The sequence below is a fragment of the Macrobrachium rosenbergii genome, chromosome 3 (genome assembly GCF_040412425.1).
Source record: "Macrobrachium rosenbergii isolate ZJJX-2024 chromosome 3, ASM4041242v1, whole genome shotgun sequence".
NCBI lineage: Eukaryota > Metazoa > Arthropoda > Malacostraca > Decapoda > Palaemonidae > Macrobrachium > Macrobrachium rosenbergii.
In genome coordinates, this window is record NC_089743.1 from 45583977 (window position 1) to 45596476 (window position 12500).

Genomic DNA, 12500 nt, shown 5'->3' on the forward strand with positions numbered 1-12500 from the left:
CTCGCAGGAAGGCAGTACGAGAGAGAGAGAGAGAGAGAGAGAGAGAGAGAGAGAGAGAGAGAGAGAGAGAGAGAGAGTATTTCGATGAAACAAAAATATAAATCTTGGAAGATGAGTGAAACATAGAATGGAAATGACTCACTGAGAGAGAGAGAGAGAGAGAGAGAGAGAGAGAGAGAGAGAGAGAGAGAGAGAGAGAGAGTTGATGAAACAAAAATTTTAAACATTTTGGAAGATCAGTAGAAGATACAATGAGAAAGAGAGAGAGAGAGAGAGAGAGAGAAACAAAAACATTTTGGAAGAGAGAGAAGATACAATGGAAAAGGACGAGAGAGAGAGAGAGAGAGAGAGAGAGAGAGAGATGATGAAATTAAAGTTGAATAAATATTGGGAAGTTAAGTGAATAGTAAAAATTGAAAGAAAAATCGAGGATTTGAACATAAATAGCGGAACACACATGCGTGTGACATATTACACAATAAAACACACTTTCAGTCTCCTATATAACTCACAAACCCATTCACAATCTCGAAGTCTACCATATCAAAATTCATAAATAGTAACAATGTTTATTGTGAAACCTGCATTATCAGTTTTTAGTTTTCTGTAAAAGAAAATATTGAGATGGTTTTGTCTGTCCGTCCGCACTGTTTCTGTCCGCCCTCAGATCTTAGAAACTACTGTGGCTAGAGGGCTGCAAATTGGTATGTTGCTCATCCACCCTCCAATCATCAAACGTACCATACTGCAGCCCTCTAGCCTCAATAGTTTTTATTTTATTTAAGGTTAAAGTTAGCCATAATCGTGCGTCTGGCAAAGCTATGGGACAGGCCACCACCGGGCAGTGGCTGAAAGTTTTATGAGCCGCGGCTCATACAGCACTATACTGAGACCACCGAAAGATGGATCAATTTTCGGGGGCCTTGATTATACGCTGTACAGAAAACTCGATTGCGCCGAAGAAACTTCAGGGCATTTTTTATTTGTTTTGTACAGAAATCCCAAAAATTCGCTAAAGATGATAGGTGTGGTTTTCAATAATCATTATAGTTCGACGCTTTGTTCCCAAATAAAACAAGTTCTTCAATCACACACGTCTGGGCATCTTGTTCCCTCAATGCATAAAAATCCCCACTGTAAATTCGGCCTTGTTCTCAATAGACTCTTGAATTGCACAAAAATCCCTTAAAAATCGAGCCACGAGAAGGCTTTAAGCCTAAAAAACCCAGAAAAAATCCCAGTCTAAATCCCATCCTAAAACGGTTTGCTTTGCTCCCTTCATACACAAAAATCCTACTAAAAATCTCACCAAGATATCCCGCTTTAAATCTTACCAACAACTGTATATTTCCTTTCTTACACACGAAAATCTCAAGCTAAACCCAATTCTAGAACGGCTGGTTCCCTTCATACAAACGAAAAACCTATCCCAAACTTTGTCCTACGTTGTTCTCTTCATACGCACAAAAAAATCCTAATTCAAATCCTGCCCTTCAGCTCCTTGTTTCATCCACCAGACGACTGTTCATTACCGTAGTTTCACTCCTGACTGATAATCAGGAAATAACCCAACAAAGAGACGGCATGTGGGTCTAACAGCATTCATTGCCAGCTAGACGATACCGAAACGCAACACACTGAGGACATTTATTAGGTGGGACATAATGCGCTTTCTTCAAAGCAATCGGCCACATTTTTGGCATTAACGAGGCACACGGAACAATGGATTCGGTACATGAAAGGAGAGAGAGAGAGAGAGAGAGAGAGAGAGAGAGAGAGAGAAGACGCACTGGTTTTCACGTTCAAAATATGGTCTAAGGTTATCAGTCTAACACCTGGGGCATAAGACTTTTTTTTTTTAACAAATGGCCACATTTTTAGCAATAGCCAAGCACAGGAATCAATACATAGAGAGAGAGAGAGAGAGAGAGAGAGAGAGAGAGAGAGAGAGAGAGAGAGAGACTACGCACTAGTCTTCATGTCCAAAATATGATCGTATGTTATCAGTTTCTCAACTGGGAAATAACAGCCTTCCTTCGAAGAAAACAGCCACATTTTTGGCATTAACGAGGCACAAACAACAAAGATTCTGTACATCAAAGAGAGAGAGAGAGAGAGAGAGAGAGAGAGAGAGAGAGAGAGAGAGAGAGAGAGAGAGAGAGAGAGAGAGAGAGCACGAACTAGTCTTCATGTCCAGACTATAAACTGGGATATAGCAGGCTTTCTTCAAAGCAAACGGTCATATTTTTAGAATTAACCAGGCACAAGAAACACTATACTCCGATGAGAGAGAGAGAGAGAGAGAGAGAGAGAGAGAGAGAGAGAGAGAGAGAGAGAGAGAGAGAGAGAGGAAGCACCAGTCTTAGAACAAAATATAGTCTAAGGTTATCACTTTATCAATTGGGACACATGCTTTCTTCAAAGCAAATGGCCACATTTTTGGAATTAACAAGGTACAAGAACAATACATTCAAAGAGAGAGAGAGAGAGAGAGAGAGAGAGAGAGAGAGAGAGAGAGAGAGAGAGAGAGAGAGAGAGAACTACGACACACCAATCTTAGACCAAAATACGGGCTAAGATTAAAATTTCGATACAGAGACACAGACCCAGTACTGTATAGCCTATACCTTAAGCGGAACGTACGGCATTTCATTACGGGGCAATGACCAGAATCATTCGTCACGTGACCACAAAGTTTCCTCAAGGAATAAGACATCGTAAATCAGTTTCGTTGTCATCAACTGCAACTCACTCTGGTCTGGTCTACCCACACACACTCGTACCTGCGACTTTGCTACTGGGTTTTGCTACTGATATCACTCGGGGGCTTGAGAGTACTCATTCGCCATATATTCTTACCCACTTATTCACGCCGAATCACTGACACTGGGTCTACTGAAGGAATAATATTATTTTTCCCTAGACAGCCTTTCTCGCTTCGTGAATAAACAAATGATGGTCGGATCCCTTCGTATTATTGTTATCAAATTCACTGACTTGAGCAATCATGGCTGCTCAAAACATGATAACTTCAACAAACAACATCATATCGTGTTGCACAGACGTTAAAAGTCACAATTATTTTCACCCTCAATATCCACCACGGTCATCTCCACCAAGGCAACCGCCAACACTGACACCACCACACAATTCCCAAAACCAACACCAACTCAGGCAAACGAAGATGAAGAAGAAGAAGAAGAAGCAGAAGGAGAAGACGAAGAAGTCAAGCCGTCCTAATTTGAGTGCCAGCCGGTCGCCACTTTCTGCCTAGCTACTGCCAAACTCTAGTGCCAAAATACCCAGCTCCCGATCTGTTTTATGTCATTTCGAACTATTGGACATCACGCGAAGAGGGATTCCCCTCTAGGGCACCCTGCGACAAAGACTTCTCAGGCCGATACACTTCCGGAGTGATAGACGAATAGCCTACACCTACCAAGAGGGCGGCGTTTCATCTCGCACTATAAGCGGACTGTCCGCCGTAAGCGAAGGCTTCTGTAGGTGCTGCTAAAGAGCAGAATCTCGTGCATCTTGAAGGGTAAAAGAGGCTTTACGGACCAAAAAGGGATTAAGCAAGGGGAGAAATGAATATGAATTGCGGGCGGCAGCGTCACGAAACCCTTGGGAAGAAGAAGAGGAGCAGATGTGTCATGGACGGAGATACGTACATACGAACGCTTCATAAAGGGGGATATTAGTGTTCCCTAATAATAAATCCTGAATAAATATAAGCTTGAATAACACGATACTTACTCAGAAACAATAAATTTTACATAGAAACACACGAGAGAGAGAGAGAGAGAGAGAGAGAGAGAGAGAGAGAGAGAGAGAGAGAGAGAGAGAGAGAGAGAGAGAATCCCCAACTTCTTCGCATTGGTATATATAATAAAATGGATATCGGTAACCAATGCCAGTATTTGGGACAATACACGAGATATATTGACAGAAATCTTTGTTTTGAAAAAATACGATAAAATAAATATTTCAAGAGTACATTTAAGAGATTAAGAAATGATTGACAGATATCTTTGTTTTGAAAAATACGATAAAATAAATATTTCAAGGGTACATTTCAGAGATTACAAAATGACTGACATAAATCTTTGTTCTAGAAAATACGATAAAATGATTATTTTTCAAGGTACATTCAAGAGATTACAGAATGACAAACTGTAGCAATCAGGATTACAACACACGAAATATCTGTCATAAGTGACAGTTAGACACGGTGTCCTTTAGCGAGTCTGTCACACGTGGTGTGTGACAGTAGGGAGAAAATCTCTCTCTCTCTCTCTCTCTCTCTCTCTCTCTCTCTCTCTCTCTCTCTCTCTCTCTCTCTCTCTTAAAAGATGCATTGTATAAAACCTTTTCTTAATCTTCGAAGACTAAGAGTGATTTTCAATTCAGACTCTCTCTCTCTCTCTCTCTCTCTCTCTCTCTCTCTCTCTCTCTCTCTCTCTCTCTCTTTCTTCATCAAGTGAAAACTCTCCCTCTCTATTCACAAAGTGGCAGTTGACAGTAGATGGATCTCTCTCTCTCTCTCTCTCTCTCTCTCTCTCTCTCTCTCTCTCTCTCTCCATAAAGTGATAGGTGACAATAAAAGGAAATCTCTCTCTCTCTCTCTCTCTCTCTCTCTCTCTCTCTCTCTCTCTCTCTCTCTCTCTCTCTACAAAAACTTGTGTGACAGCAGAGAAAATCTTCTCTATCTCTCTCTCTCTCTCTCTCTCTCTACAAAAACTTGTGGGTGAAAGTAAAGAGAAAACTCTCCTCTCTCTCTCTCTCTCTCTCTCTCTTCTCTCTCTCTCTCTCTCTCTACATAAACTTGTGGGTGACAGTAAAGAGAAAATCCCTCTACCTATTAATAAAGTGGTAGGTGACAGTAAAGCGAAAACTCTCTCTCTCTCTCTCTCTCCTCATGAAGTGGTTGTAAAACATTTCTCTAAGCTTCTGAGGTTTGTATAAAGAAAACACTCGCTTCAGAAAAATTATGAACTAGTATATTAAGAAGAGCAACCTTTGGCTGCAATAAACAAGTATTGATAATGTTTTTTCCTTCATACAGTTGTTTTTATACACCTACAGATTTGTGGATATTATTACAGCTTACGATGAATCCATCATGAACTAATGTTTATTTTTCACAATTCCGGTCTTTGAAAATAAAGGGGGGGGGGCGGCACCGAAAAACACAACATACGTAACTGTCATATTCGCCTTTCACAGCAGAATTAAGGACAACCTTGGTCTAACATACGACGTAGGCTGTTGCGAAAGTACTTGGGGAACAACAAAATAACAACAGCAAGAACAACAGCACTGATAATGTGCTGGTGTGTGATGCGGTTAACGAGCTATTAAATTTTTTCCTCATTTTTGCACAGAGGTTGATAAAATTATCAGTTAAAACAAAGATACAAAATACAATATATAATTGGGAATGTGAAAGATACGATATTCATTTCCCAATAGCTGTCACTCACAGTTTCCTTTGGTAATGAAATTCCTCCAAGTTCAAATCATATCTGACCAGGCAAGGAGGTTGTCTAAAAGTAACACAAAGTTGCAAAGAAATTAAACGAATCTACAGCAAGGCATTCGTTCATTAGCTCTGTAATAACGTAAATTAGGGTAGTTCTCTCTTACTGTATTACTTTCGGCGTTTATTCACGTGAAGTCTTCAAGAAAATGATACATCATCATACGTGATAGCGTCACTATAAAGTTTCCTTCGCAGTGTTGAGAGAGAGAACGAGAGAGAATTTAAGTCTCTTTCGCAGTGTCACAGCATTGTTAAAGAGAGAGAGAGAGAGAGAGAGAGAGAGAGAGAGCAAGGAATTTCATGACAATCAAGAGAAAAGCTGTCAAGAAGTGTCAGCGCAGTGAACTGCCAAATCTTTCGCAATCACTTTGTCCCGCCTTCCTTCCACTTTCCTCCTTCAGCCTTTGAGTTTCTCTCCAGATTATGAGATGAAAACGAAAGTTAATGGAGTCTACCACATCACTTACTCATTTAAAGCGTAAAGTCAGAAGGTCAATAGAGTATATTTTTACTAACAACTTCTAATTGCCGTACTGGAATTGGAATATAAAAGTTAGGCCAAAGGCCAAGGGCTGATGTCTGTGAGATCATTCAGCACTCAAAGGGAAATTTAGAGTAAAAAGGTTATAAAGGTGTAACAGGAGGAAAACCTAGCAGTTGCACTGTGAAACAATAATTTTTGGAGAGGACGGAAAGTAACATGGAAGAAAGAGAATATGAACGGAGGCATGGTAAAATGAATAAAAGGGGTTGCAGCTAGGGGCCGAAGGGACGCTGCAAAGAACCTTGAGTACTGCCTACAGTGCACCGCGTAAGGTGTAATGACGGGACTACTCCTCGAGGTGGAAAGACTTATCGATTTTGTTAATTCCATTCCACTAAACCTGGCAATAACCTTCCGTATGTCTATGAGAAGGGACTATTTAAAGATGGTGGACGTTTGGCAGTCTCTGATCTATATAAGTATACAGAAATAAATTCGGCAGATGGTCAGCTGAAAGCAGAGGAGAATGACTGGACAGGTGAGGCAAGGAAAGGAACAGGAAGTATGCAACAGACTTGAAAACTAGACGAATTTCCTGTGGAAACCAAAGTTAGAATATATATGGAAATTAGGAAAATTGTCTTTGGAAGACAAAGTTTGTATGTTGAAGAGACGGTTAAACCAACTCTCCATTATGGAAGTGAAATGTGGATGCTGAATGCAAATGAAAGAAACAAGTTATATGCGGAATTAGAAGGACAGAAAGAGTGGCAAATAGAGAGACACAAAGCCGCAGTAGTAAATTAGTAGCAATTTTGGATTACTTAAAAGGAGAAATATCAGGTTAGATATTTCCTATAAGAAAATATTATGAAAGATTAAAGGAAAATACAAAAATAAATCACAACAGAATTCGACGTCATCTTTCAGAAACGAACAACATGCACAATCTTTGTATCTACTCTGCATATCTCCATTCGTCAAATCTTAATAAATTATTTGCTCATGTTATTTTTCACGTTTAAACCAAAATCTCCCATGAAGTCATTAACATAAAAGAGAAAATCTTAATTAAACTCCAAGTAAACGAAACAGAACAAACTCTCCTCCTGACACCCCGGCGAAAAAGCAAAGAGGAAAAAATAATTACGATTTCATTCAAGCAGCGAGTGTTTCCCTCCGGAGAAGCGTCGCAAAAAAAAAAAAAAAAAAGGAAAAACGCCGGACGGGACATCAAGCAAGCGAGTGACAATGCCAAATAACGGGGCAGCCGTCGAGCGAAACATTTTCGGCTAATGAGGGCCTCTCTTAAACATTCCGAGAGCACTTCCCTTCCTTTTGAAGGGCGCTCATTGTTCCTGGACCTACAGCCCTTCTCTCCCTCTCTCTCTCTCTTTTATTTTATTTCGTACTTAACTTCCAAGATTTATAATATTTTTGCTTCATCATTTCTCTCTCTCTCTCTCTCTTCATAAAATGTTATTTGACAGTAAAGAGAAAACACTCTCTCTCTCTCTCTCTCTCTCTCTCTCTCTCTCTCTCTCTCTCTCTCTCTATAAAGAGGTATTTGACGTTAAATAGAAAACTCTCTCTCTCTCTCTCTCTCTCTCTCTCTCTCTCTCTCTCTCTCTTCTCTCTTCATAAATTGGCATTTGACTCTGAAGGGAAAACTCACTCTCTTTGTCTCTCTGTCTCTTTTATAAAATCTTATTTGACAGGAAAGAGAAACCAGACACACTCTCTCTCTCTCTCTCTCTCTCAGACTCTCTCTCTCTCTCTCTTTCATAAAGTGGTATTTGACAGTGAAGGAAAACTCTCTCTCTCTCTCTCTCTCTCTCTCTCTCTCTCTCTCTCTCTCTCTCTCTCTCTCCTCCTCCTCCTCCTCCTCCTCCTCCTCCTCCTCCTCCTCCTCCTCCTCTTGTACTTTCCCCATTCAATTTGTACTCTCATCTTCCAAGATTTATAATATATTTGTTTCATCATCATCTCTCTCTCTCTAGCAGAGCGCCTCTCCATTACGACGTTGTATTTTTGGAGGACGATCACCACATGTCGGCCTCTTGCTAACTACAGTAGAAGCAGGATCTGATTTGAGTTTAAGAGATTTAGAACAGAAGAGAATACAGAATGACCTTCAGCGCTGAAAGGGAAATTGACAGTAAAAACGTTTGAAAGATGTAACAAGAGGAAAAACTCGCAGTTGCACTATGAAACATGTCAGATGGAAGAAAGAGAAAGAGAATATGAACGGAGGTACAATAAAATGGATCAAAGAGGTTGCAGATAACGGCTGAAGGGACGCTGCAAAGACCCTTAAGTAATGCCTACAGTGCACCACGTGAGGTTCAATGACGGCACTACCCCCTACGAGAGTGACATTGGCTGTCAAGCAAAGTACTGGGGCACCTTCGGCCGTTCAGACCCTTGAGACCTTGACAATAGGGAGTTGGTGTGGTTGGACAGACAAACAGAGATCCACAAATTATAGGAAATGAACTACAAGGATCCAAAGGTTGAACTGGGAGAAAACCCCCCAGTTACCCTAAGAATTAATATCTAGAGAGGTTGGACAGCAAGACTGAAGAAAGGAAGAGGTAACGGAGGTAAAGGTAAAAGGCTACGAAGTGGATGCAGCTAAGGGCCGAAGGGATCGCTGTAAACACCCCGTTAGTGATGCCCACAGTGCACCATGTGAGGTACACTGACGGCACTATTCCCCTACCCCTCACAATAGTCATCGAGCCAAGAAATAAGGTGGAAATAAGCAAGTAATTTTACTGCCACAATTAAGTTTCAAGAATTTTTTATTTAATTTCTTGAATTATCTCAGGTATTTTTCATTAAAATGCTTTTCACAATTACATCTCAGGTATGTTTTTCATTAAGAGCACTGTTTTCCCATAATTGCATCTTCTATTTTTCCACTGAAATAATTTTTACAACGATTAACCAAAGCGTCGTTGCATCAAAACATTCTTCTATTGCAAACTGATCCTTAACCACTGGGTTCACTGAAATTTAAATTGTTCCCAATCAAATCCAAAGTATTTTTCTTCATTATAATCAAGCAAATTCACGAGGGATATTTCGAGGCATCATCGTATTTGCCGGAGCTCTGTCAGTCGAGATTTCAAATCGAGTGCATTATGCGGGAGAGGTTTAATTGTCTGAAGACTTTGAAGGGGATGGACTCTTCCAAAGGTTCCGGTTGATCAAGGATCTCACTGATTTGACTCCTTCCTTCCTTTAAACTGCGTGGGATCACTGATTGATCGGTTGGTTTCATTAGACTGGCGTTACACATGATTTATTGCTCTGAAGAGACTCCTTCCTTCCTTTAAACTGCGTGGTTATTGATTGACCGGCTTCATTAGTCTGGCGTTACCAATGATTAACTGCTCTTAAGAGGCTCCTTCCTTCCTTTAAACTGCGCAAGATCATTGATTGACTGATTGATTGGTTTCAGTAGACTGGCGTTACCCATGATCAAATGCTCTGAAGAGACTCCTTCCTTCCTTTAATCTGCGTAAGATCATTGACTGATTGATTGATTTCAATAGACTGGCGTTATTCATGAATTGAATTCAAGATTAATTGTTCTGAAGAGATTCCTTCCTACCCTTAAATTATGTGAGGCCACTGATTGATTGATTGTTTTCATTACACTGGCGTTATCCATAAATTGAATTCAATCAAAATTGTGTCAAGACTAACTGCTCTGAAGAGACTCCTTCCTTCCTTTACACTGCGTAGGATCACTCACTGATTGATTGGTTTCAACAGACTGGTTTTATCCATGAACTGAATTCAATTAAAACTGTGTCAAGGCTAATTGTTTCATGTTTTCATCTTTGGTTATGAAACTGAAAACTATTTTTTGGTATTGATTGTGCAATAGTTTTTCTAAAGTAAGCTATCTATAAACAGAAAAATCTATGACTGATTTGGAATGCATACGAAGAAACGATTGCATAATCATCTTGCTAGTGTTTTGTGAGTGATTTTTCTTTTCAGTATGAAGGAGACGATTGCCTATGAATGATTGAAACTGACGTGAAGGAAATATTTCCATAAATATTCTATTAATGATTTGAATGGTATGTATGCTTTCCCTTTGTGGATAAGAGTTTTGTTTTGACAGCCTCAACAGATACGTAAATGATTACTTGGTCAGTTTTGAGTCAAGCACGACGTAGGTGGAGTGTGACCATAAACCCTGACGTCTGACCATTTGAAGACAGGGTCTGAGGTCCCCCGTCTTGCAGCCCTGATGGAGGACGTATATATTTTTTCTGCCTGCTGTTTTTTTAATTTAACTTGATTTTGTTTATATACGGCTTTTTTGATAGGTTTTTATCTTTTTACCAGACAATACACAAAAAAAAAAAAACACCATCTGAATGAGTTTTTTAAAGAACTCTCCATACCCACTCGGGTCGAGAATGGTCAAATCTTATAAGACAGTCTTAACAGATACGTATATGATTACTGCAGTTAGTCAATAGCCGATTTGAAGACGGAAAATGCATATACGGGTGAAATTCCAATGCAAAACAAACAAAAAAACACCAAGTTTTTTCTCGGCAAGTGAAAGGTCAGATCTTCTGACCCGTTCCGTCACGGGAAACCTTCCGTTGGAAACCTCCGGGTACTTTCAAGTCTGTCTTGTTCTACCGGAAACAAATTGATGTAGAATTCTGGTTGACTCTGTTAACCAGTCATTACCGTCGAAAATGAAGTAATTTGAGAGTGACAGACTCTTAAAAGGAAAAGACAACACATTTCCAGTAATTTAACTATTTGTAATAACAGTGATTTTATTAGCAAACATATTCAGTTCCCATGATAACATGAGCAGTGCAATGAAGCTTGAATTCCACTATATGTTTTTCGAGATTCGTTTCCGCTCTTACAATCTCTTTCTTGACAGGAAGATGTTATATTATTATTGTTATTCATAATAGGCCCACACACTTTTAAAATAAATAAAAAAAATTCTCATGAACGCTCTAGGAACCCTTTACCAACTATAAAGCCCATTTATCAAGCTGAATTAAATACATACAATAGCAGACAACACCAATAAAATGACTTGTACATGAAAACTGTAACATTACTATAAATAAAACTTAAAATACATAAAATACGAATAAAGAAAACGTTAAAATGTAAACTAGAAAATCATTTTGTAAGTGAGTATACCCACGAGCGAGGAAACTCACACTAGTCTGTGGAAAACTATTGTGAAAAGCCATGACTACTGTACTGAGGCTATGACGCAATCGAAGATCACAGAATATTAGTCACTTGCGTGAAGAATAAAAAAAAATGTAATTGAAAGGAGTGGTTACTGAACACTCCCCACTACCCAACAAGGCTTAGAAACCCTCCTTTTATCTCGCTATTTCAATGCATGCAAGAAGGTACGTATCCATCGTGAAAATGAGAGCACAGAAACCTTTCAAAGAAAGCGTAAGTGAAAGGGAGCTGGTAAAAGTCTAAAACTGGAGAGCGAGAGTTTCGGGGAAAGGAGGATGTTTACAATGGAGAGTTAAAAAAAAAATCGTGACGTGAAAACATGAAAACAAAGACTAATTAATACATGAGTGCCTCAGCGTTGGTTAGCAATCTTCAAACTTGATGAATGACCAAGGCAAGGATTCAGCCTTCAAAATTTCCTAAAATTCTTGCAATTCTGTACCTTATGACAACCTTAACTCTCCTGTTCTCTAAATAACTACAAAACGAAAGCAAAAGACATTTAGAGGACCTTTCACCTACAAGACCTTGTAACACTGAAACCAAGACGCCTGAGCATTTAATAATCACCGCAGGGACCCAGACAATAGTCTTCCTTTGTTAAAGCAAGACCGGAATCAGCTATTAGAACGTGGTATGAGGTGTCTAAATTTCACGTGGGATTCCTGATGCCGTTGTCAGACTAGATATTCCTGGAGTTTGGCATTAGTGTTTAACGATGAGAAGAGTGAAAATAATTATGGAAGATGATCTAGTATAATGGTTATCAGTGGCGAAGGGAATTCTAACGGTTTCACACTGCACTGTGTGGAATTCAAACATTTCATACTTTGGAATTCTAACGGTTTCACACGGCAGTGGGCGGAATTCTGACGGTCTCACACTGTAGTAGGTGGAATTCTAACGGTCTCAAGCTGCAGTCGGTCGCACACTGCAGTGAGCGGAATTCTAATAGTCTTATACTTTGGAATTCTGACGGTCTCACACTGCAGTGGGAGGAATTCTGACGGTCTCAAGCAGCAGTCGGTCGCACACTGCAGTGAGTGGAATTCCAACGGTTTCACACTGAAGTGGGTGGGAATTATAAAGCATGGTAAAAATCAATGTCTGTGACCACATAATAAATTTCAACATTCGCCACTTAATTTCGTCAGTCCTATAACCAGAAAGAGTTCTAGTCATCCCTAGCCAAGAGAATTTCTTCAGTTATTCCTT

General features: G+C 39.7%; 1 protein-coding gene across 11 annotated transcripts in view; it reads right to left on the reverse strand.

Annotated features, from left to right (window-relative positions):
- LOC136854990 (FYVE, RhoGEF and PH domain-containing protein 4-like) overlaps nucleotides 1–12500 on the reverse strand; it is a 635655-nt gene that overhangs the window by 175885 nt on the left and 447270 nt on the right. For 2 of the 11 annotated variants that reach the window (XM_067131743.1, XM_067131718.1), the window contains exon 1: nucleotides 3089–3172. The exons of 5 other annotated variants lie outside the window; for them this stretch is intronic. Coding sequence is in view for 3 of the 6 variants with exons in the window: in XM_067131694.1 (XP_066987795.1) it covers nucleotides 2628–2716 (89 nt within the window). In the remaining 3 variants the exon portion in view is untranslated. Of the gene's footprint in view, nucleotides 1–2627; nucleotides 3173–12500 lie in introns of those variants that run through there. 4 more of the 11 variants (XM_067131760.1, XM_067131694.1, XM_067131684.1 and 1 more) reach the window with 4 other exon arrangements.